General features: G+C 48.4%; 1 protein-coding gene across 2 annotated transcripts in view; it reads right to left on the bottom strand.

Annotated features, from left to right (window-relative positions):
- Positions 1-26,460, bottom strand: part of LOC119374769 (E3 ubiquitin-protein ligase TRIM9) — a 219,415-nt gene that overhangs the window by 15,144 nt on the left and 177,811 nt on the right. The window contains exons 3-6 of one of the 2 annotated variants that reach the window (XM_049420272.1): positions 11,138-11,371; positions 7,532-7,688; positions 5,967-5,987; positions 328-467 (exon numbers count right to left, since the gene is read on the bottom strand). In XM_049420272.1, coding sequence (XP_049276229.1) covers positions 328-467; positions 5,967-5,987; positions 7,532-7,688; positions 11,138-11,371 — 552 coding nt within the window. The remainder of the gene's footprint in view (positions 1-327; positions 468-5,966; positions 5,988-7,531; positions 7,689-11,137; positions 11,372-26,460) is intronic. The other variant, XM_037644950.2, reaches the window with a different exon arrangement.

Here is a 26,460-nt window from a genome sequence, read left to right as displayed (position 1 = left end):
GAGTGTACATTTTCAATTAAACAACTAGCCAGATACTAGCTAGTAGCCAGCGTCTTGCTGCGGCTACCGGCTCCAGTTTCGCCGGTGGCAAATTGTCTTTTCTGGACACTCAATCGAACAGTTCTGTTTATAAACAACGTAAATGTACACCACGTTAGCTCAGAAGAAACGCTGTAATTGTTATAGAACACGTACGCTGCATGTAGTAAGATTCACTTCCCGCTATACCTTTCCCCAGAATTATTACCTCTGCTGTGATATAAGGTTCTGCGAGCGCACATATTCGCAAGCGCGCTCTCGTGATGCCAAAGCGAACGCGTGACTCACCCTGAACGGCCCGGCATTCCCGTCGTCCAGTTCGAGCACGTAGCCCTGGACGAAGCTGCCGGCGTGCGGCTGCCAGGCCACCGTGACGCAGTTGTTCTCCGCCGTCGAGTCCTCCGGTATCAGCTGGGGAGCACCGGGCGCTGCAGAAGCGGCACAACCACGCAACATCGTCACTTATTACGCGATCCACGTATACTTACAAAAAATGTCAGTTTAGCCGCAAGGGCGAATCAGTGAATGCGATATAAAATTGGAATGTTATACGAAGTAAGGCTAGCAGCTAATTCCTTCAGGATCCGATCTCGCGTAACTCTGCAAAACGCTATTGTAAGGGAATACGACCGCTCCAATGAGCGAAGCGGTTTTCGTGCAGTCCACCGCTTGAACGCGAAGTCAGCGATGACAGCACAACACGTCCAAAGGTATACGAGCTGTCTACTGATCTCTGTAGACATAGAGCGCGCGATCACGCCCTTTTGATCAACGTTCTCAGTTGCTGCCCGAGCGACGCAGCCTCCCCCACCGGCACCCCTTCATGCTCCTTCACCCGACGGAGCCGGCCGGCGCTATTCATCTCTGCTTGAAACGTCTGCAGCCTTCGCAAGCTTTCACGCGCACATAGAGCATACGAGGCGCGGGCCGACGTTACCGATTTGGACATTATACGGAACATAACGGCGACGGCGAAACTGCGCCTCGGGTGCCCATATAACTGCTATCGCGATGAAAGCGTATACAAAGTGGCGAAACAACTCTCGAACGACGGGACAGTGGAAGAACACAAAGGATAAGGCGACGATTGCTCACAAGAAGCATTGTGCACATAGACCGATCCTGAAAAGTGTGAGAGATGAAAGTTGCGAGAGGGCCCGATGTAGAAGAAATGAAACGCACAAGAATTTTTAGCTGGGCTTGTCGGTTTGCGTACATTACGGTGAAATAGCACGAACGACGGTACAGTGGAAGAAAACACAGTAGAAGGCAATGTACACTGTCCCGTTATGGCCCTTACGAAGTAAAGCGAATGCATCCGGAACACGGACTTAAGAGAGAAGAGGAGGAAGACGAAGTGCATGGAACGGAAAGACTGGGGGCAATGGCCGTTAGATTAAAGCAGTGTTTTTGCGTATATTGCTTGTGTGTATTAAGTGAACGTTACAATATGCACTGCGCTGACGTCATCTGCGCGTACTTGTGACGTCACTTAATGCTGTCAGGTACCGGGGAGTTGGGCTGGTCTTGTCAAGTGGCTAAGAGATATAGAGCTAAGAAAACGCTACAAGCATTTACAAACAAAAACAATCCCTCCTAAACCACGACAGAGGACAGTGAGGTCTATATGCATAACAGCACAACTCACACGGCATATCTGAGCGCACAAATTGCGGCCCCACTCGCCAAACACCTTAATGGCGCGGTCAATTCCCCGTAAATAAACAGACCGAGGCTCGACGCGGCAACGGCGCCCGGCTTGAGAGGCATCCAGCCACAGTCACCTGCTCTGTATACCTACCGCACTATTCGTGCGCGCACCGACGACTCGCTCGCTGTCGGTAAAGAGGCGACCTGCTGGCGTTGCGCCTTTAAAATTGGCCGCGCCTGTTTGATATGCAGCATGCGCGAGCCTTTACGCGCACTTCCCACCCATGCAGCGCACTCTTCACGCGACCGACCACCGGTGCTCGTCGGAACCCCAGGTTGGGAGAGAGAGAGAGAGAGAGAGAGAGCGCGCCGAGGGTGCTGACTCATGCGTTCCTGCACGGCCCCTCGGTTCCTCTCCTGCACAGCTCATCGTCACGGAAGGTTCGGCGCAAATACTGTATATACCGGGAGGGAAATCTGGCGCCCGTTTCTGTGGCTGCACTCGCTGAGAACGAAAGGAATAACGGTACGCGTCCTTGTGGCGTGGCTTACAGCTTAGCCGCTTTTATCCCTGCGGAATCAGTCCAGTGTATTTTGTGGTAAATAAATCTCATTCCGGTTATTATCAACCGTTTGTGATCGCGAGTTCGCCGTAATAAATTTAGGACTTAAAGCGACAAGATAAATTCACTGAACTCGACGGTCGTACTAGAAAGGTAAGCTCAAGTTGAAAACAACAAACGCGTGTTGAAAGTCGTGTAATAAATTGCACACTTGACCTAGAGCGCTCAAATCAGTCTGTTAGTGATCCGAAGGACTTAATGGCTCAACGGGTTTGTGAAGAAATCATCAAAACCGTTCCAAGGTATTTTTAACCATGACGCGTTGTCTAAAACACCTCACGCTTCCCGCCAGCCAAGGAGGTTTTAAAAAAAAAGAATGCAGGAGTGGAAGCTCTCGTACCGAACCGGCTAAAAGGAAGCCAGCGCGCACATGCCCACCCTTTATCTCAGAAAACGTGCTCTTTTCGGGTGGTGTTCGCTGAGACATAAAGTTGTTTCGGTGTGTTAATGTAAACTCTAGGTTAATTCTATAATAAAAAAGTTCTTTTTATAGTTTTTTATTCTTTGCCATTTGATGGCCTTCATTTTGCTGACGTATTTCCGTGACGGAAATACGCCATGAAACTCTTGGTGGACCCCGGCATAAAACACTTTCATTTCAAAAATCGTTGTTCCCGACGAAAGTAACACATCGAGATGAGTATTGATAACTTGATTTCCAATAAAATTTGCCAAGATTTCGAGGTTTCTTGAGGAAACCAGTAACACGGACACGCATTGAGCAGTACCTGTCCAGGAATATGCCATATTCGACTTGTAGGGAGCAAGAGGAAAACGCTCCCCTGTGTTCGCTTATAGCGCTAACGTGTTATCCTGCCCATATTAAGATGGCAGCCGTGGTTGCCATCTTAGGGTAGGTGCGGCTTCACTCTTGATGGATAATTTCCACTACAATTCTTTTTGAACCTTTTAGAAGCTTCCTTGCCGACTCGCTAGAAAGTTGAAGCCGCTCGCGCGTCTCGGTCGGCAGTCTTGGCCACGCAGCACGCATTGCGAGATGCAAGTTGGACTGGAGGTTGGTAACGGCAGCGCATTGCATACGGAATCGCCGAATTCACAACCGTATATGTATGCATGCACTCGAACGTAGAGGTAAAAGCTGCCTGCTGACTAATGCATACTCCTCGCGTCACCGTGCATCTCGTATGCGAGCCATATACTGTGTTCAAAGTCCGAACATATGCATTTTAAAAATATTTCCTTTCTGTTTTGATCATATACGACCCCGACGTGGCGGCTGTGTTGATCGTTTCATCTTTCAGAGTGACGGTTGATCGACTCTTTTTTTCTTTACTTTTTTTCTGAAGATAATGTTCCTTTCTGGGTCTCATTCATTGACTTATCTAACAAGTTACGATAATATCCACGATAATGACGATAACAACTGGATGACTTCAATTTGTTTCGAGTAAAGGCCTTCTTTGGCCAGGTCACCGCATTCACTTCGGACACAACTAGCTAACGTTGGCTGGCAATGGCTAATGACGATGACTACAGCGTCGGCTACCCGCTGTAGTGGCAGTGAGATTGTACCAATTCAAACTCAAACCTATATGATTCAACTCTCTGTCAATCGTTCTCTCTTTTTTTTTTTAGAATGTTGTTCAACCTACTACAGCTGACCTTCGCGTCTTCGTATCACTTTTGGCAATTACATTATTATCTGTTTTCTTTTTTCTTTTTTCTTTCTCGAGACTAAGCTGTCCTCCGTTTGCTGATGTTAGCTTGCTACTGAAGTTGCTACTGCTGACTGTTGCAACTGCTGTTTTGTACAAAGGTAGGTGTGGGACATTCTCAAGCTGCCTCTACGGAGAGCAGCTTTTACCTACAGCTGTCCATCAATGTAACAATGAAAATAAACTTCACTACTGTTACTAGGTAGACGCTGTCTGTTTATATGGCTTGAATGAAACAAGTAAGCTTAGGATGGTCCAGCATACGAGGAAAATGTGTTCTTCAGACCTGTACCAAAACTTACTATATAGTTACGCGTTGAATGCTCAGAACAGGGGGGACCATCATCTTAATGGACTCCTGATTCGAGTCTACCGGCATGGACTTGATGATTAGGCGGTCTGAGAACTCGGGGTGTGGACTAGAAGAATACGTGCACGGTGGCAGCACGAAAAGAAACCACCACGCATTCGTTGCTGCTTTTCTTCAATCGCACTCAAGGGTTGCGGCGGCGGCGGGGTCCCCGTAAAGAAGCCGCCGCTCAATCGAGGGGCTGTCCTCACCGCGAACTCTCAAGCCAGCGGTCTGGAAGGTGCGAACCGCGGGAAGAGAAAGCGAACACCCCCCCGCGTCTCGGCGTTCAGCGGTTCGTTTGCCGCCGCTCCTCACGCTTAAGATTCTGCCGACGTCTGAGCCCGGCGCTGCTCTCTTTCTCAACCTTGCGCTGAGCAATACTCCTCTCCCCACTTATACCCCTCCCCTTCGCATCGCCGCAACCCAATCTGCATGCACAAATGGGCGGCAGAGGAAGAACAGGTGCGATCCTTGGTCACGTGGGACGACGAAGTAGTGGGAATGGCGAGTACGCCTAGACGGTTCCCCGTTTTTCTTTCCTTTTTTTTTGTTTGTTTTTTTCTTAAGGAGGAGGCGGCGGCGGACGAATCGCGTCTCGCATCCCGAAATTCGCGGAAGTGCGCGAAGGGTTTGAGAGATGCGAGCCGAAGGGAGTCGCGGGCGATGCGCGCCGAGAGCCGAAAGGAAAACATCGCGTACTTTCTTCGATAAACGTCGCGGACACTCCTCTCGGATCCACGTGACCGCGCATCCGATCGGCCGACCACTGTAGTTTCCAAATGCAGTTCCCCGCGACGCAGGCTTTGGGTTTTATAACGGGTGAGCTGTCTAAGCAATTGAGCTCTCGGCGAGCCGAAAGTAGCACAAAACTCTGCCCGATGATTCAGGCAGATTGCAAGGCAGTGGAGGCATAGCAGAGCCACGTATAGTACAGCACAGTACAGTATAATATAGTATAGTATAATATAGCATATCATAGTACAGCAAGGTGTGGAAAAGGGAAATGAGAGTGAGGAAGGGGGTAAAAACATAGCATAGCCATGTACTATATTGTTTAGGTACAGACGACCGAGGCGCGAAATACATTTCTGTATATAGTATATTATAGCGAGGGGTGGGAAAGGAAAGATAGGGTTAGGTGGAATGAGGAGAGGGAGGGAAAGGGTAACGAGGCGGTAAGCGAAAGGGTGAGGGTGAAGGTAAAGCACAGTAATTTAATGGAGTGTCAAGGCAAGGAATGAGCAAAGCGTGGGAGAGGAGGAACCTTGCTTAGCTCTTGAACAAGCTTTGCTAAACCGCGCTGTTCTTTGTCCAGCTTTGCGCAACCTTGCTAAGGTTTCCCCTAAACTCCGCTGGTCATTGAAATTTGCGACAGCAAAGCCACGCATAAATTGCTTCTTATTATTATTATTATTATTATTATTATTATTATTATTATTATTATTATTATTATTATTATTATTTAAAATGGTCAAATACAAGACAATTTTCGATCGCACAAAAGACCTGGTTTCAGGGTTGGGAAGGAAGCATGCGCGGAAGCACTGCTGAGAATGACGAAACCAGGCACTGCCGCTTGTGCGCACATATACTATAAATCGGCCGCAATAAAAACGTGCGTGTTACCTGCAGACTCGTCTCCGTCAGCTGCGTGCAAATGAGAGAGAAGAGAGGCCCGGATGAGAGGAAGAAGCACAACAGGTCAGCTGAGAGCGGCAGCAAATAGGGTGCAAGCACGCACGCATGCACACACACACACACGCGCACGCACGCACACACACACGCACACACACACACACACACACACACACACACACACACACACACACACACACCACACACACACACACGTGTGCCTTCCGTACGAATCTTACGCGAATCACGCATAATAAAACGTGATCGATATCGATTACATAAAAAAGTCACAGTTTCGCCGCAACGGTGAAGCAATGAATGCGATAGCAATAAATTGGAATGTAACGCGAAGATCGGAAAGCAGCTCAAAATTGCCAGCGCGTCGCTCGAGCCCAAAGAATGCACGAAAAGAACGCACACAGGACGAGCGCGAACTAATGCGTCACAGCTCGACACTTGAAGCGCACTGCTCAAACATAAAGCAGGAAGCACGAAACGAACGAACAGGTACACACAAGACGAGCGCGAACTAATTGTCACAATTGTTACTTATGTCTGTTTGAATAGCGCGCTCCTTTCGCAAACGCGGCCCCTGCAGCGAGCGAAGCGAAGCACCCCACCGGGCGCCCCTTCTTTCCTCGAGATAAGCGCACGAAAGCGACCACGCCCTGTAGGAGGAAGAGCAACAGCACTCGCAGGAGCGGGGCGACGATCTTTAAAGCGCGCCACACGCTTCTCTACTACACGCGCGCACATCGCGCCATCTATGTGGCCACTAAGAAAGCATGCTGAAGTACGTGGTGTATATAAATAGCTCGCCGTTAGCAGGCTGAAAGACGGTGCTGTCGTGGCCTAACGTCTAACGCGGCGGGCTGCAAAGCGAGAGGTCGCCCATTCGATTCCGCGGTCGGAAAGTATTTCTGAATTATTTTTCTTTGTAGCTTTTCTACATATATACATACTTATACATATACGGTGAATGACGGCGACGGGGACGGACATTTTCCAGCCGAGACTGCCCATATAATTGCTATCGCAATAATTACACAGATATGCAAAGAAGGAACAGCAGCGCTGAATTTTAGACGAACACAAGGGAAGACAGACAACGACAGGCGTTGTCTGTTTTCCTTTGCGCTCGTCTGAAATTCAGCGCCGTTTTCCCTTCTTTTCACAATGAACCAACTAGCCCAAGCCTTAACCCTAGCAAGCTTTAGACAGATATCATACTGAACTACTGCAATATCATTAGAAACATACCATATTTTCCGGCGTATTAACCCCTTTCCTGCGTATGACATGCACCCTCAATCACAAACTGCGGAAGAATAAACATAAAAAAAATCCCTGCGTACTTTAGCGAAGTCGCCTTCCTTGTATTACCGTGCAGCCCTGCCGTGAAGCCAATTTGCGCACTAAAATTCGCGTATAACATGCACTTCGATTTGGTGCGGGTTATAAATGAGAAAGTATGCTATTTGTATGAGGCTATCGGCTTCCGCAACGCCTGCTACACATGAATTCAACGCCTGCTGCACATGAATATGGAGCCTCACGTTTGAGCTGGGTGAAGGTGAGCTGGTTGACGGCGTCCAGCACCGAGCGTTGGTCGAGCGTCAGGTCGAAGTCCGGCGAGGCCCACGGCGTGGGCTCCATGTCCTTGTGCCACGTCACGTCCACGTTGGCCACCCGATTGATCAGACCCGGCCCGATCTGCGAGAGGAGCAAGACCAACCAAGACGTTACATATGCACACGCGTTACATACGCATACGCATATATGCACATGCTCCAGAAAGTGATCCAAATATAGAGTTATTTTTTAGGAAGGGGGAGGGGGGGCTCAATGCATGTGTCCTTCAGAGAGCCTGTGACCGCAGAGCACCTATCATCTTCGCGAACGAGCTTCACTGCGAGGTGGAAATACCTTGGTCCGCTAAGACTGCTTAAAGTATTAACTAAGAAAGAAAACTCGCTGTTAGCGCTTCTGTTGGGAACTTGAAGACAGTTTATACGTCGGCGTCCGCCCTGCTTTATCTGTCTCTTTTCGTTGTTTCGGCACCGAGAAGAGACAGTTGTTGCCACTGATAAAAGGAATGGGGGACGCTTGAGCTTCTTCGCCTCAAGAGCGGAACACGATAGCTTAATCGGGCCCCGTTCGCGTCGCCTTCACAATCGGTAGCCTCGCTTCGCATCTCGGTGGACACCTCAATCATTCCGCAACGAAAGGAGCGTCTGCGCGAGTATAACATTGGCCGTTTTAAAACTAACCTAGAATGCCTAATGCAAGTACAGTTGCGAAGTGCCCACTACGCCACAATTCTTCCTTTTGCGAATCAGCGAAGTATATATACCCACCACGCGTCTCTAAGGCAACACGCGAACCAATACGCAGCTGCTCACTTTGTTGATGCTTTCGCTGCTGCTGATGATTAAATATGTCTGAGCGCTTTGTGATGGCTGGGCCTTTAAACCTCCTCACTCGTTATGCAATTCACAATTCTTGCAGCCTGGCACGATTCTACGCTTCTGCCACGCAACATTACATTCGTATAGCGTTTTTGCGGAAGCAGGTCCAAGCAGCGGCGTGGCTCTGTGGTAGAGCACACGCTTGCCAACCAAAGTTTTTTTATTTATTTATCCGCGTCCGTCTCGAATTTTCGCTCACGGACAACGCTGATTTTTCGTCGCTCATAAGATGCTCAGAAATCTGGACGATGCGTCGGTCAGAAATCTGACAGCGTATATGCGGGACTGTTGGGACAGAGGGCAGCTTCCGCCAGCGTGGAAGGATGCCAACCTTGTCTTCATTCCAAAGCCTGGAAAGAAACCTAGCTTTGAACACCTCAGGCCCATTTCACTTACTTCATGCGTGGGCAAATTAATGGAACATGTCATTCAGAGCAGGCTGAATAGATTCCTAGAAGATCAGGGATTGTACCCCGACACCATGATTGCCTTTAGGTCACATCTATCGGCATGCGACGTCATGCTTCAGCTCAAAGAACATGTGATAGACAAAAAAACGGTAGACACCAGGGTAGTCGTAGGGTTAGATGTTTCGAAAGCATTCGATAATGTGAAGCACTCGGCCATACTGGAGAGTCTGGGAGCTCTCAATGTAGGCACGAAGACTTACAATTATATAAAGGATTTTCTTACGAACAGAACGGCAACGATCAGCTTGGGAGGGCAGTCATTGGAAGGTATTAAACTGGGAAGCAAGGGTACGCCGCAGGGATCAGTTCTGTCGCCCACCTTATTTAACATCGCGATGATGGGTCTCCCCAGGAAGCTGGCAGGCATAGAAGGACTGAACCATACGCTCTACGCGGACGATCTGACGCTATGGATGAGCAGAGGTAGTGACGGGCACATCGAGGAGACGCTGCAGAGGGCAATCCAAGCTATCGAGGAATATCTGGAGCCAATTGGCCTCAGGTGCTCAGCGGAGAAGTCGGAGGTCCTTTTCCTAACATCGCGGGCGCGGCGACGGGGAAGGGGACAGGACGCGGGGCACGGCATCGATCTGAGAGTTAACGGTAACATTATTCGCACTGTCGACAGTATCAGGGTCTTGGGTTTGCGGATTCAAGCGAACGGAAAAAACGCCGAGACCATCCAGAGACTGGAAGCGAGTACCAACCAGACGTGCCGATTGCTCAAGCGAATAGCAAACAAACGTGCGGGTATGAAGGAAGCGAACCTCCTAAGGTTAGTGCAATCTTTCGTAATTAGCAGGATTGTATATGTAGCCCCCTACCTGAAATTCACCAGAGCAGAGAAAGACAAGGTCGAAATCATTATTAGGAAGGGAGTCAAGACGGCTCTCGGACTTCCCCCAAACACACCAACGAACAAAATCTTAAGTTTAGGGGTGTCCAACACCTTAGACGAGCTCATTGAAGCGGCGACAGTATCGCAATATCAGAGACTGCTGCGCACTCAGACTGGTAGACGGATCCTGGAGCGGCTGGGGTTTGAGCCCCAGGCGTGTTCCAAGCAGACAGGCAATGTACCACCGCGAGTCACGGACAGGCTAAGAATACTCCCGTTGCCCAGGAATATGCACCCGGTGCATCACGAGAGCAGGCGAAAGGACAGAGCTGAGGCGTTGCAGAAAAGCCTGAAAGGCAGGCAAGATGTGATTTACACGGACGCGGCCGAATACAAGCAAGGCAAAGTATACGTAGCCGTAATTACACGCGAAAACGGAGGCCCTGCCTCGTGCTGCAGCGTCAGACATTTAGAAGCAACAGAGGCGGAAGAAGTCGCCATTGCGCTGGCTTTGACTCAAAAGAATGTGAGAGTTATTGTTAGTGATTCACAATCTGCAATCAGAAATTTTGATGCGGGCAGGATCTCTGCCACAGCTGTACACATATTAGCCGTCGGACAGCCCCCGGCGGAGCAGGTTTCACTAATCTGGACACCGGCTCATCAGGGTTTGCGAGGGAACGAGAAGGCGCACGCGCTGGCCCGAGGTCTCACTTTCCGGGATTCCAGCGCTGTCTCGACAACATCCCCAAGCGAGGAACCCCTACAGACCGCTGATGAACTGAGCACTTATAACGAAATCCTTAACCATTATAAGCTGGGGCGTAAGACTTACCCGAGAGCGCATAAGAACCTTTCAAAACGCGAGGAAGTTATGTGGAGAAAGTTACAAACAGGGGTATTTCCAAACCCGCAATTGTTGAGCAAGTGGCATCCCTCGGTGTATAGCCCTCGGTGTAGGCATTGCGATGGTAGAGCGGACTTAGTCCACATGGTTTGGAGCTGTCCTAACTTTGATGAGCCAGACAGATGCAGAGAGTCCTGGGAGTCCTTGCTACTCAACGAAGAGGAAAATGCTCAACGGCAAGTCATCGGTCTCGCCCTAACCGCCGCCACGTCCCAAGGGATCCCGGTCGACAGTTAGGGAGGATGAGTGTGGGTTTAGGCTGACGCCTCTACCCCGTCATCTATTTGACGGGTGCCAATAAAGTTACTTCTCTCTCTCTCACAACCACTGATGAAGACGCTGACACCGGAATTTCGGCGAAACGAGCTCTTTAACACTATCGCATTAAAAGACGAGTCCACTTGTCGAAACCTTGGCTCCAGCGACATTGCCTATTCAACGATATCTCATCACTATAACATACATAAACAAACACTCGCCTGCAGGAAAGCCGCGTGGTCGGTCTCCTTGAGCGCCTCGATGCAGAACTGCAGCAGCGCGGTGGTCCTCTGCAGCGTGACGGTGCAGTTTGCCAGCTGTCCCTTGAGCGCCTTCAGCTTGGCCTCGCGCTCGCGCCGCGCGAACGCCAGAAGCTCGCGTCGCCGCGCCTCGAGGGCCTCGGCCAGGGCGTCGCACTGGGCCGAGATCTGAGACTCGAACGCCGAGCAGTTCTCCTGCAACAGAACGGAGAAAAAAACAACAGCATTGGTATAGGGAACTCATTCACTGGAAGGATATTGACTGATAACAATGTTGTAGTTAAAACGCGTGTGTCCAGCAAACATTAGCGATTTTCCTTCACTACAGGCCCCGCATGAAAGTAGCTAAATTAAGCAGTGTGACGAGCGGCTACACCGATAAAAGGCAGTCTCGGCCAGCGGTTAAACCAATATACAATAAATAAAAACGAGTAATGTAACTGACGTCATTTCCTTCACGGAAATTACGTCGTTACATAATGGCATTGACGTCAGTGAAACTGCGTCAGTATTGGTGGACACCACATAAACCACATTCGTGTTAATACGAACTGTGCCTCTCAGTGGCTTTTGTGAGCACCTAAACATAAGTATAACAACCATCTTTTACGTATAGGTGTGAATACAGAAGATGTAAGGCATTACGAGTATATGATGGCTTGACCACATGTGCAAAGCACCGTATTTTGCACAACAAAAAGTACTGAGAGAGAAATTAATGATTCGTCATCTTTAATAAATAAATTTTCGCGCAATGAAATCGCGTGAATTTCGTAGAGGAACAAAGACTAAGTAGAGAGAGGAAATACACGAAAGGTGGGGAGCTTGGCTAACTATAGAATACGTCCTATTTGCTTTCCTACACGTGGGGAAGGGAAATTAGGGAGTAAGAGAGATATAAAGCACGAGTGCACACGATTCACAATACACATGCACATTAAATGTCGTAATTGCACATAGGCTCCTTTCATATAGTGGACAATGTAAGCCAGAGCAGTTGTTTTCCATAAGCAGTACGGTAGCAGCTGACGTGATGACTGAGAGGCGCGAGAAAACGGCACACAACGAAAAGAAGTACACGGGACGACGCGCGTCGTCCCGTGTACTTCTTTTCGTTGCGTGCCGTTTTCTCGCGCCCCTCAGTCATCATGAACAAATAAACTCGCCCAACTTTTTACTTTACTGAGCAGCTGACATGTTCTTGGCGATATAAGTCAACATTAACCAGTGCTGGTAATATGCAAATAAATACGGTAGTTGAATTAGATCACGAAATCCATCGTACACTGTACGTCGATGCGGATGGAAAAGGCCCAGTAAGTTATCGTCTTCTATAGGAAAGCAGTGATACACAGTTACAACTTAAAGGGGTGGTGCCATCAAATTTGTTGCTGGCGCGTTATTTGTTGCAAACGTTTCTTATTGCTCTGGGAAACGTTATACACGCTTCAAGATCTATCTATCCTCGCTAAATAATTTCAATATCGCCTTTTTTACGTGAACGGCTTTCGGTTTCTAGGCACCGAGTTGGACGATGACGTCTCTTAACTATTTGCATTAGCCGAGAAGAAGTACTCATGGTTCGAGCGAAAACCTGCCAGCACGATTGTATTTCACAGGTGAAGGGCACAGGCACCCCGCATGTCTGTGTGCAGAGCTTGTAGTATTTATTCTTATAGGTTGCAACTGAGTATACCGAAGTGCTCGAAACGTGTCAGCCGTCGCTTTCGCGCTGGAAACGCCGTACTACATACAGTTTCTAGAATGCTCATTACCGGCGCTCAGCTCAGAAGAAGGAAAAATGGAAAGCCAAGTGCGTCTTCGTGTTACCCTCAATCTCTCTCTTTTTTCTTTCCACAACGAAAGTGCGGTTGAGATGCCGTCTTAGCAACAATTCGCCCAGGGAGAAAGACAAAGAAGAGAGAGAGAGAGCGCGACGCCATCACACGAGGGAAACAGAGTCGCATGCATCGACCGGCTCGACGGCGCGCATTAGACGTGCCAGTCTCCTAATGAGCGGCTGGGCTGAAGACGCGGAAGGCGCACGCTTGTCCATCTGGTCGCGCCCTCACCGCCGACGCCCCCTGGTGCTCGAGCTCGCGTCGCGATTGTTATTAACACCGCGGCGCGAGGGGGGAGGGCCCATGGCCTCTCGCGGGTCATTAAAGCACGCGCGCTCAGCGACATTGGGCTCTTTCGGTAGAAAATCTCGCTGCAGCGCTGTGGAAGCTATTCGGCTATTCCAACACCGTGCCGTCGGCTTAAAACCCAAGAAAGAGGTCTTTAAGAGTGAATTCATATCGGCTACCCGGTCCTTGTATAGGCGGCTTTAAGGCGAAAGCCTTAAATGCCTCGTCAAAGGAGAAAAGTGACCGGCAGCGTCGGCGGCGTCAACACGAACGATGCAGAAAATCGCGTTATCAGAGATTACAACTTGATGACGTCAGCATGTGAAGTGACTATGACTATGGCTGTGACTATGACAGTGACTCTATGGTATGGGAGACCAGCGCTGGATAGGTGGCGCGCCGAAAAAGGGCGCCTGGCGGAGAGTCGCGACATAACTCAGCCGCTCGCATGGCCTCCGCGCCGCCGGCTAATCTCGGAGGCCATGCCGCTTGCGCTCGGATGACCGGCCGCACTGTACCGCGGTGAGCGCACGCGCGTGCGCCGTTCCCGTGCTTCACTTTGGCGCGAACAGCTCGAGCAGCCATTGCGCCAGTAATACTGCTCTATGGTTTATAAAGAATAACTTTGTTTGAAGGCTAATTTCTCAGGAATACACTGGAAAACGAAGAGACGCCCTACAAAGCAGACTACGTCTGTACATACGGCGTCGAACAGACAGTGCTGTGCCGTGGTGGCGACTCCGTCATCACCATTTTCTGGTTGCGTCCTGGGATTTACGTCAAGCTAGTGCAGGCTCACAAGCCTCCATTGATAAGTACGTGCTGGGTCGATACCAGCTGCGCACTACTACAGCAAAAAATGAAAGTAAGAGGCAAGGGGTACCTGCGTCAACGTTTTTCTGCCGTGGTATGTATGCCCAGCCCGCGGTATGTATGCACGCCAACGTTGATCAAGCAAACCACCCTGCTAGCATAGCATGTATGGTGTCGCGCTGGTATGCTCGAGGGCGCGGGATAGATTCCCGGCCACGGTGGCGCGCGCATTTTGATGGGGTTGAAATAAAAAGAACGCCCGCGTACTGAGATTTATGGGCACATTAAAGAACCCCAAGCGGTCAAAATTAATCCTGATTCCCACACTACGGCGCGTGCCTCATAATTATACCTTGTTTGGCAGGTAAAACGCCAGCAATTGTCGATGTTGATCAAACACGTTTATTCTAAGCAGACACAGGCAAGCGAAAAAACTAACACAGTGCGTTAGGCGAATTAAACGGCGAGTAAATATCCAAGACATTCCCTTTCTAGCGAGCCATAAATTGCGATATGTCACTTCGCCGCGGCAGCCAATGCACAAAGACGCTTTACCGCATCGGCTGACTCCAGAAAGCTAAGCTTCGAGTAGTCCACTGCTTCGTTCGTGACAACTCTGTCTGTAGCACGAGTGAAGTTCAACGGAGGCGTCCATCGCGTGCTTATTTCTCATATCAGTTCAGCGGCATCGGCGAACGTGCCCCCATACGTATCTCGTAAACAGACAGCTTTCCTTCTGCGTAACTGTTTGCAAATAATGTAGACTACTTGCCTATCGTATCATTCACTGCCCGCGGTGGCATCAGAAATGAACTTGGCAGTGGTCAGATGAAAAAAATGTTACATATGCCGCATGCTGCATAATATGTACGTTTTATTTACGACAAGACACCGATTAAATTCTGCTCGTTGGCCCCGGTTTCCACTGGTCGCCTTCACTATCGAATAAATCTAGCAGACACGCGCAGTTCGTTTAGAAACCAGCTCGACGCCACTAGACAGGAGAGCAAGAGCAGAACATACTGTGCTCTCCTGACTGCCGGGATGCAACGCCGCATCCGCTCCTATTCGTATGTTTTAGAAGGAAAAGCATAGAAGGATACGTCCTCCCTCATTTCTACGTATTGTGGCACTTGAATGCTTAACAGTACCGCCAGCATCCTTTTGTTTTGTTTCGGCGATACGCGCCCGCATCGCCTCAACCAGTCGCCACTTTCGCCCGCGGGAGCGGCTGGAGTATGCGCGCTTTGACCGCCAGGGCGGCATTGCCCACACCGCGGAAACTCCAGCGCTGGTTCCCTATAGCACAATAAATTTTGACGTCACAGACTGTCAAAAATTATGACGTCACGTCAGGCCCGTAGCCGGGGGGGAGGGGGTGTCCCCCGAAGTTCTGATGGAGGGGGTTGTTTTACTGAAAATAAATGATTAAACTAGATGTTTTTTCTAACAAAGACAAGGCCTTTAGCAAGTGCCCCCCCCCCCCCGAAAAAATTTCCTGGCCACGGGCCTGCGTCACACGATGACGTCATCTCGGCGAATGCCTAGGGGACCGTGCGAGCTTTTCGTTTTCGACTGATGGAAACAGCCATTCGGGAGCCGTTATACTACACGATGGACTTTTACTACACGACTCAGTTTTATATGCCGTGGCATCGAACTATACAAGGCCATGGAATGCCGGATGCAGAGGCGTGCAGTCGCTTTCATTCGTGTTAGTCTACAATACTGTGGTAACAATAGGCGTGCGCAGGATTCTCCTGTAGCGGTGGTAGTGGTGGTGGGGTGTGTGGAGGTGGAGTATGAAACTTGCACCCCCCTCCCTTTTTTTTTTCGTCGGTCGAGTTCAAAAGAAAACAAGATTCGCAATGGATGTACAACTGAAAATGAACCAATGACGTGCTTGTGACAGCGGTCTGCTTTTGGTCTCCAGTTTTCCGAGACGGAAGGTGGGAAGTGAACAGTTCTTGGAATGCAATATCGGGGGTCCTCAGCCGTCATTATCGTCAAAAGCCTGCGTCGCCATAACCTTGCACATTAAAAAACGACAGAATTAGGTCCGACTGGTTAAAGGTACGGTGCAGACGTGCCCCCCCCCCTTCCCGCCCTAGATGATTAAATGGGAGCGCCCCCCCACCCCCCACCCGTATACGCGCGCGCCTATGACAGTAACACGTTCACTTAGATGGCAACATCGAAATGCATCCGTAAAATTGTTTGAAAATGCTGACCTATCGCCACGTAATAGAGCAACGACGAAAGAGAGAGACGAGCGCCATGAAGGTGCACGAAATTTAAGACAGCTTTATTTCAGTCATCTCGAAGCAATCCTGTATTATTTTTTTTCTACGAGTGTTTCTTTCCTTCAACTGTACTATTTATGCGATTATTATCTGTAGCTTGCACAGCTTTGTGTTGGACGTGCTGACGCTGTAGAACTACGGCGCTCATCTTAGCGCGCAGAAGGACAAGGCCAGCATAAGCAAGGCGTTGACCACATGGTACGCACGTTTTTGTTGTTTCAATTTGCCAACTTTCGATTTGAATTGTACCGATCGCTGCTTGCCCATCGATTCCCCCCTCATCTCCCCAGTGGGGTGTATGCCGCAGTATGGATGCCGTTATCACCACTGGCGTAACCAGGGAGAGAAGGGGGGGGGGGGGGGGCTTCAAAACCCCGTAATTTTTCAACTTTGCGTGTGCACATACACACGCAGACATACAAACACACGCACGAACATACAAAGTATAGCTGAAACCCCTCCCGAAAAAATTTCTGCCTAGACTACTGGTTATCGCGACAGACTATACGATGTAAACTGTGCCCCGTATTTACTTCAGCTGCCATTGCTCCTATTAAAGCTAAAGCACAACAACTAACACGAGGCTCGCTACAATTGCAAACGGCCACACCAGTCAACACAGCATTAAGGGGGGCGAAGAGCCAATCGTCTACCACCCTTACGCGAACTGGACTTTATTAGTAATTCAACGCCCCGCGATCGAGCCCGGTGCAGCTAGCTGCGCCTTCGGCCACGCTGCACGGTGAAAGTGTGCTGCTGCGGAGGAAGCGGATGAGGGAGCATCACCGCCGGCTGGTTGGGGGGGGGGGGGGGAGTAAATGGGGAGAAATGAGGCGGGTCGTCGTCGCATGCTGACGACACTCCCGGGATGTAGGGAGAGGTTGGGGGGGGGATGTGGGGAGACAAAAGGGAGCGAAGACCGCCCCCCCTCCCCCGGCTGCGTAAACGACAGGAATGAATACGGACGACGACGAGACGAACGAACGCGGAATGAGACGGAAATGGGGAGGCCGCCTAGAAGGAAACAAAAAAAAAAAAATGTTAGGGAAGCGAATGACGCGCGGCTGTTTTTTATGGGACCTGTACATTGGGAGAGATTGGGGGAAAATAAGAGTGACCGGAGGCGATCTGGGGGGATACCTAGAAGAAACGCTTCAGCGTGGAAGTGAATGCGGATGAAGGCAAAAAAAAAAAAAAAAAAAAAAAAAAAAAAAAAAAAAAAAGAAAGGAAACGGTTAAGCGCGAAAGAGCGGACGCTTGTACAAGGAGTAACAAATGCCGCTCGATAAAAAGACGAGTTGTAAGAGTGAGAGATACGCATGAGATGTTTGCTTCTATTTTTAGGTCTTGCGCGATGAAATTGAGAAAGGTTACCACCAATACAAAGAAAATCAAGCGTGCCACTGGCCAATGTCGAGAAACAAATCGATGCGTACAGATGCCGAAACGTCATTTTGTTTTTGGCTGCGGTGCAGTGCCTTGATTCTGCTTTTCTACGAGCTTCCTGGCCAGTCGGCATTCTGAGTGGTCGGGTAAAAAAAAAAAGGAAAAAAAAAACAAAAAACAAACTTGAATAGCGAGAGAGGGGGATGGTCGTAGTGATGGTGTCATGATGATACGTAACTATGACATATCTACGTGGTAATAAACGCATAGATACCCATTTTCACCAGACGCATAACGGTCGCCATCTACCGCCGCTTGTCGTCGATAGACCAAAACGTTTCCCCGTTCCTCCTCCCTACTTCGCCAGCCAAACGACGGGAGATAGGGAAGCTCCCTTGCACCACAGGCTCTTACAAAAGAGCGGTAATAAAGGCAGTAACAGCAGCATTTACTACCCCCCTTGTCCCGTTTACTACCTTTCGCTAGCGTTTTATCCATTAGCGGTAGTAAATATAGTCGTTGCCACTTAGCGTGTCAGCTGTCAGGCTTAGTGAAGTTAGTACTTGCGTACGTGACACGATTTAGTAACCATTACTACCTCTATCGGCTGCGGTATGTTATGCTGTAATTGTGATAGTGTCATGAAAAGTTTCGCCAAACTATGATTTTTTAAATAATATTGGAATAACAGTTTTGTGCTACGCCATGTCACACGTATGTGCCGGTAGTAATGTATAAAAATCAGGGTCCAAAACATGAAATGAGAGCCTGAGTTCACGGTTAACTCACCCGTACAACGTGTGCTACCCCAAAGTAGGGTTTGGGTTGCTGTTAAAGTGTGTGTCACGTGGAAGCCTTGATATTCTGTGTTCGCATACATTATCTGAGGATGTCATTGTGGTGTGCATTTAGCAAGACAATACCATACGGTCTAACTTTTTCATTTGGGTTTGTCGGTGAAGTAAAGTTATAACTTTGTATTACCACATAACAAATGTTGGGGTTTTACGTCCCAAAACCAGGATATGATTATGAGGGACGCCGTAGTGGAGGGTTCCGGAAATTTCGACCACCTGGTGTTCTTTAACGTGCACCTAAATCTAAGTACACGGGCCACTAGCATTTCGTCTCCATCGAAATGCGGCCGCCGCGGCAGGGATTCGAACCCACGACCTTCGGGTCACCAGTCGAGCACCATAACCAGTAGACCACCATGGCGGGTCATTGTACTACCACTTCTCTGTAGGCAATAACTGTAAGTAGTGTCAGTGCAGTAGGTTACTAACTTGGCAGTTACTACCTTCAGTTACAACATAGGTAGTAAATGTTGTGACAAGCGCTTACTACCTCAAAGTTGGTAAGCAGTACTACTTCTTTTTTTAAAGGGGCCATGACACGGTCGCCCACCAAAATGCGGTTTTCAGCGAAATATAGAAGTCGAGGGTCTACTGTGCCCGTACATGCATAAAAAATGGACTGTAAAGGAATATTTCATTGCAAAATGAGATCTAGACGTCGCAGGTTATAAACCCCGCCCACCGCCATTTGGCATGGGGTGTGCGACATCATGTGCTTCATGGAGCGGAGCCATCGTCTTCTACCTAAGTTTCAGCCGCTGCAAACCGTTCAGTTTTCAATGCCGAACTGAAGAAAGCTCTATGGCTCCATTGCACGCGCATCTAACCACGAAACAATATCGTTGGCCGGAATACAGGCGCTTGCCAAACAAGCGGCTTGTTACGTCACGGCTCACGAGTTCGCCACTGTTGTCAGACTCTCGGGCCGCTCACGTGTTTATAAATATGCTTGTTATAAATTAAGTTCTCGGCCAAATGCACTGAAATTTCGCCAGATTGTTTGTGAACACCCAAGGATTCACCCACATAACACAGATTATGAGCGAAAATTGGGTGCCATGGCCCCTTTAAAGTGTGCCGACCGCGCAGTGTCACTATTTGAAGATCTCAATTAAATGGTTAAATCTGCAGAACGTGCATCGTAATTTGAACGGTCGACCTCGTCCGCGTGCAACAAACACGCGACTATATATATATGTTTTCCCGCAAATCTGCAATACCGGCCTTATACGCACCTGTACGTTCCCTCAGCTTCCCCAAATTTCCCGCGGTGGGGAAACGGTCGGGAACGATGTGGCCATCACGGGGTCTGTGACCCGACAACTTCCCCTCTCGCTGGCATTGCACGCCGCTACAGCGGCAGGGACTCTGTCCGTGGCCGAGGGAACTTGCGTCGCTTCTCAAAAATTCATCGCACTTCTGTGATGGCCACCGCCACACACACAGAAGACGGGAGAGCGAACGAAACACACAGCTGGGACGGGCAAGCGTCGTAAAGCTATTGACGTCGCGTATACAACTATATAGAGAGATAGACTACGCACATCACGTCTATCTGGAGACGCTTTTTACTGCCTGCAGCGCCACTAATATTTTATGGCAATTATCAGACGTTCGAAAAACTTCCCCGTGGAGATCAAAGTCGATTCTTCCAGTGTATACTGCGGACGTTCACTGCAGATCAAGCTTTTTCGCTAACACAGGGTAAAGTTTCTCTTATATCTAAAAAAACATGGAAAGGGACAGATACGCCACTGTATTTTCCCGTCACGTTCCTGAAAAGTTAACACCTCAAGTAAGAAAGAGATCGTTCGATTCTTCCGTGACGTGAAAGGGTTTGACGTGCCGGACATCAGCGGCAATCGCTGCTTCAGCGCGTCTTGCTTTTAACTTGAGTACGTTTTTGGCTTCCCAGCCGTAGTTTTACCTCTGTTTATTAAAATAAAGAACAATTCGTGTGCGTGTCGTAAAAAGAAAAAGAAAGAACACCGCGTCTTGTCTTCCTTGCAGAGAAGCTTCTCTCAAGTGCGTTGAAGTGTGCTTTGTTTGCGTTGTCACTCTGCACGTGCCCTGTGCATATTTCAGTTTTCACCACGCTAATTTTGGGGCGCGATCCCTTAAGCGTTCTGTAAAAGAAGGGACATTTTTTAGCCGCACGCGATTTGTGGAGGCTCCCCCGTTCGTCACACTTGCGCTGGCCTCGACCAATCGCATGCAGCCGAGAACGTTCATTCGTTTATAGAACGCGTACAATATCGCGCCCCTGTAGTCGCGTGCCATTAGGTGTACCATGCCAGTCAAAACCTCTCCAGAAATCATTCAAGATCCTCTCCTTCTAGGACGTCACATCGTCCGGCTGTTTTCGTCATACAATAAGCAAGTCCTCGGACACACGTGAACAGGCGTGCAGCGCCATCCAAATACGAGCTTGCAGACAAAGAGGCACGCGCGACACAGACTAAACGTATTAGGGACGGGACTATACGCGTCCTCGTTCAAGTAATGTGTATCTACTGCTGTACTCGGTGTCCACCAGCTTATATAGGACACGGTAAAGCGAGAGAGAGAGAGAGAGAGAGAGAGAGAGAGAGAGAGAGAGAGAGAGACGGGCACTTTCGCATGCACGCAAAAATCGAGCGCGCTCCTTTCCCTATAGCTATCGCGCGTCCCTTATTCTTAGTCGATTCCTCTGCCTGTTTTCTCCGTCCTTATATATACATAGAGTACACAGGGGACGAGATGCCTTGAGCCATCAAGCAGATGCCCCGGCCAGCGGCGACGACTGCGGCGCCGCCTGGAGGTGAAACCATGCACTAACGGAATGCAGCGCGTCGACGGCACACGGATCGCGGAAGGGGGGGGGGGGGGCATAGAGGGAGGAGGAGTGGAGCACACGTCGGAATGTGCCGTCGCGCAAAGTTGTCCGCGGGCTCTGTAGTCGTCGGCGACGTAAAACACCCCCACCCACCGGCACCCCTACTGGCGGAGAACTGGGACCTTGGAATGCAGTCGATTTGCTCAGCACCCCCCCTCCCCCTCTTTCCCCCTTACTTTCCTTCGCATTGCAGTCGAGCTGCGGGTCATTTGCCAGGAGGACCGGCCGGAGAAAGCGATGTGCGGCGCTTCGCGCATACGAGAACAGGCCGCTGAAACAACGGTACACGACGGCTCCACGGGGAGGGACATCATGCGTGTATGGCGTCGTCGGAAAAAGAAAGAAAGCTAAGAACGCGCGTTTTTTCGAGTCCGAGCTATCCTTCTTTCTTTTTCCTTCACGTCATAGCCGCGCGGTTGTCGAGAAATGAATCCGAGTATCGCCCGAAGTGATGCCGAAATACACCGCGAGGGGAGAAGAGAATGCGATGCAATGTCGATGAGAAACAGCGCAGAGTATCGTAATAAACACCTTCCGGTAACAGTTGCAGATTCCAAGACAGGAACACGCCGCATATAGCTGCGGAATCGACCGTGAAAGACGTCTGTGGCGAGCGAAGTAGTGTCGGACGTTTTCCGAAAAATAAACATCTCTGTCTATCCCTCGCTTTCTTTTCTTCAGTGGCACGAGCAACGAGTGGCACTACTGTTTCTCTTTCGAGTACTTCCGGTCGAACACTTCCGGTTTTCCGAATATTCAGAAAAGGTCTTTAAAAAATAAAATATAAAATAAAACTGCTACGAAATCAATGATTATGGCTCATGTTAAGTGTTATGTCGGGTACTTACAATATCGGAGTATAATTAACGAAAATTAACTGAATGAGTTCATTGATAGAGCAGACGGTTTTCTTGCGAGCAGCTAGGACCGTTGCGGCCCCTGGCGGAGCAGGTCTCAATCACGCGCTCCTATTTACGTGGCCTCCGAGATCCCTTCGGGCAGCGCGACGAAACACAAAGATTTGACTATCGTGCTATAATTTGACCAAGGAATACACCAGAGACACACGAACGCCGACGTCCGAATGCCACTACAGGACACTAGATCAAAGATTATGGTAGCCTCTTTTTATTTATATTTTTTTTTGTGAAAGCACAGGTGGCACCCACCTGCAATGCATCTAACTGAGAGCGATTGGAGATGCGCACCCCTGATCTCTTAGGCGTCTTTTTCGGCTTACTTTGTATATTGAAAGACGCAGGACGAGCGGACCAGATAACGCCAGCAGAACCGTTTATTCCCAGTGTGTGCCTCGGCACACAACACCAAGAAGAATAGCGAAGATGATGATGGCTATGTACAAGTGAGAACGATGAGGTACGTTAAACGTGCTTACAATATTCTTAAAACCTACCCTCTCTCCCTCCGTACCATTCCTCCCCCCCCCCCTCCAGATTTGCACAAGGTAAGAACATATCAAGGGACAACAAAAAAGAAAGCTTGAAGCTGAAAGTGAAAGGTGCTGTGGAATATCCTTCGGCTTCATCATCATTATAGTCGCCAGTCGCTTTCATGTCCGCCACAGGACAAAGACACCCCTCAATGATCTCCAATGCACCCTGCCTTGCGCAAGCGTATTCTACTTCGTGCCCGCAAATGTTTCAATTTCGTCACCGCAAGTAACTTTTCTGCCGTCGTCGGCTGCGCGTACATTCTTGCTACCCATTCCGTCGCGCTAACTGAGTGTATCTGTCCTTTGCATTCCGTGGCCTATTCCGGCTCACTTTGATTTTCCTTTAATATGAACTCGAATACAGGCTACCTCTGTGTTATATCTGATGCACACTGTTGCCTTTCCGTCTAATAATACTACGCCTACATTATTTCCCCTCCATCGGACGCTGTGGTAGTCGTTAACTTTTTCTCGAGCCAACATCAGCCGAACGAAGTCACATTCACACTGGAGTGACAGGGAGGGGGGCTCAACCCCCCCCCCCCCGAGTTTTTAAAAAATTTGCATGTGTATACACGCACTCATACAAAACGCATGCAGGTACATACATAAAGAGTACAGCCAATGGTACAGCCCAACCACCCCCCACCACCCCCCCCAAAAAAAGAAAAAAAGAAAACTGGTTACGCCCCTGATCATTCAGCATTTCTGTTTTTTTTTTTTAAATCGAGTCATTGTCACCGTTTATAACGCACAAAGTCGCAAAAACAAAAAGTGCATTAGCACGGCCGTTGAAAACGCCAGTGACATCTCTCGGCGAAAAATGACAGGAGAATATCAAGGCCACTATTACCCTCACTGCATAGAACCACAGCGCTGATGTTGGAGCCGATAGTTAGAGAGACAAAAAAAAAAAAATTTCCGCAGCGCCAGACAAACATTCGTTCGATAACGTTCAATTCTCGCTGGGACGTGATAGCAAGCGGCCGTTAATTGGTTCTGACTGAATCGTTCAGGAACAATCGAGTTATCCGGAAAGGGTCGATATAAAAGAGAGAAGCGCTGCCAAATTGAGAGTCTACGGCTAATTGTTGAGGCCTGCGTGATTGCGATATCAAAGTGAGCGAACCGAAAAAAAAAATCAAATTAGGCCTCGGCAACTGAAAGGAAGCCTAAGTATCTTAGACGGCGCGCGCGACATTTGTATTGGAATATACATTTAATAGTATACAAGAAGTAGTAAAGGTAGCCTACTCCGACGCTATAATAATGATGCGCAGTCAATAAATGTGTTGAAGTTGCATTATCCCATTCGAAAGTGTTTCAGACAACGCTAAAAGCCATTCTAATTTCTAACACAAAAAGAAGGCCGAAATGACAGAATAATTTTTAATGCACTTATTTTCCTTTTTTCTGGCGCACCGCCCCCGTGGCTACCGTGTAACTAGATTTTGAGTTATTGTGCAACCACTCTTGTCAGTTTTTTTCTAGTTATCTCTAAAAAAAAAAAAAATGGCGCGAGAGAGAGACAGAATTGAGTAACCTGCTCAAAGCACGTTCACAATAACCTAATTACCGGCTGTATCCTTGTCACTGAGCAACTAAATCTGGCGTTACTCTACGCAGTCCTGTCGTATCGCGTGTATTTCATCATTAACAAAACAAGTAAATTAAACCACTTGACTGTATAGTATCACTCATACGCTAATTATGCCACTGCACGCATCACGAGGGAAAAGAATGAAAATTGCTGTTATTTTGCCCAATTCTGACGGGGCTCGACACAGATCTAGCATGTCTTCACGTGGTTTTGGTCATACTGTCTTGGCAATGCGCTGTGCACAGCAGTACTTTTCGTACTGCAGGGAACATAACTATATAGGGTAAAGTCTGATGATGATGACGTCATAAGCCAAAAAATCACGCTCACCCCGGGAATCGGCCAACAAACGTATAAGTAAAAAAAAAAGAAAGAAAGGTCACATATGGATTGTATTACCACTGAGAAATTTCAGAAAAGTCACACGGTTCATTATTGACTGTATTGTTCACATAGAGAAAGAGAAAGAAAGATAGAGAAAAATGAAGAGAGACAAGAAAGCGTATTCCGATAGTAGCAATGAATCAATAAGAAAAAAAAATCAATAAAAAAGAATAAGAGGTTCGGTAACACATTAATTTCATTATTGCTAATTTCTACTTAGGATGAGTAGTCTGGTCTGAACGTACAAATAATCATTGCACTCGTTCTTTTATATGTTTGCTTGTATTTTGTGTTAAATCATTAGTTATAACTTTAAAACTTCATATCAAACATTCTTGGCCAATCCCCCAGTGTGGGTATGAGCCATGTGTAGAAGCACATCATCATCATCATCAAGGCCGCCCAGCTCCGCTCTTACTTCAGGCTTGGCACCAACAGTGCGAAACTTCTATAATTTTTCAAGCGATGCTTGTTACACCTCACAAAATTCGGTGACGTAGTACGCGAAAAGCCCGAAGCCGGCGAGCGTGCAGAAGCGCGGCCCCCGAAGGTTCGCTTTTTCCGATAGGGCTTCTTCAAGAGCGCCTGATTTTTTTTTTTTTTCGCTGCTTCTTAGTTAGCTTCTGTTTGCTGTATACATCGTCGGCAGTAGACAACCCTTACCTAACTATCATACATGTTTAACGCATTCCGAGTGCCCAGCAAGCTCCTTCCTTCTTATTTACGCACCAGATTTATTCGATAAGTAATAGTTATACCAGAGTCGGCACACTTGTAGTATATCCTGCTTATATCCGTGCTGTCTTAAGTGTACTCCTATCCGTTATGTCTACAGAGTGTCCTTGCGGTGATTTCCGTCATAGATGGAACAGCTCGCATTACAGAGGCAGAAAGAAGAAGACAGAAGACGTGCCTAATCCTCCCTCTCTCTCTCATATATATATATATATATATATATATATATATATATATAATATATATATATATATATATATATATATATATATATATATATATATATATATATATATGTATGAGCACACGCGTATACCGATTGATGTTGCTTCTTCCGGTGATGCTTCCATCCAGCACATCAGAGTGCGGTCATTCCGGAAGCAGCGGCAGTCTCTTCAGTTTTCTCTTTATTTTGATTTATTTATTCGTTTATTTTTGCGTCCTCGAACAGCAACAGAATGGTGGGCGACCGAAATGAAGGCGGTTCCGGAAATGTTTTGCAGCCAGAGTGTATATATATACCATAGCCGGTTGATAAACTAAACGAAGGCCACTGCGTTATTAGGGTGTTTTAGCAGTTACGGTAATACATACGGTAAGTACGGAAATACCGTACCGTCTTCATCGGCGCGTAGCTGTTTTTTTTTTTTTCCAGTCTGCAAGGCCTCTATTAGCCACTTTGATAATGTCATGAAGCTACCGTACGCAAGAAGCAACTCGCGAGGCCAAAAAGCTTTCTGGAAAAATCT

Source organism: Rhipicephalus sanguineus, chromosome 11 (assembly GCF_013339695.2).
Source record: "Rhipicephalus sanguineus isolate Rsan-2018 chromosome 11, BIME_Rsan_1.4, whole genome shotgun sequence".
Classification (NCBI taxonomy): Eukaryota; Metazoa; Arthropoda; class Arachnida; order Ixodida; family Ixodidae; genus Rhipicephalus; species Rhipicephalus sanguineus.
Note: the sequence above shows the minus strand (reverse complement) of the source record. Positions and strands in the feature narration are given on the sequence as shown.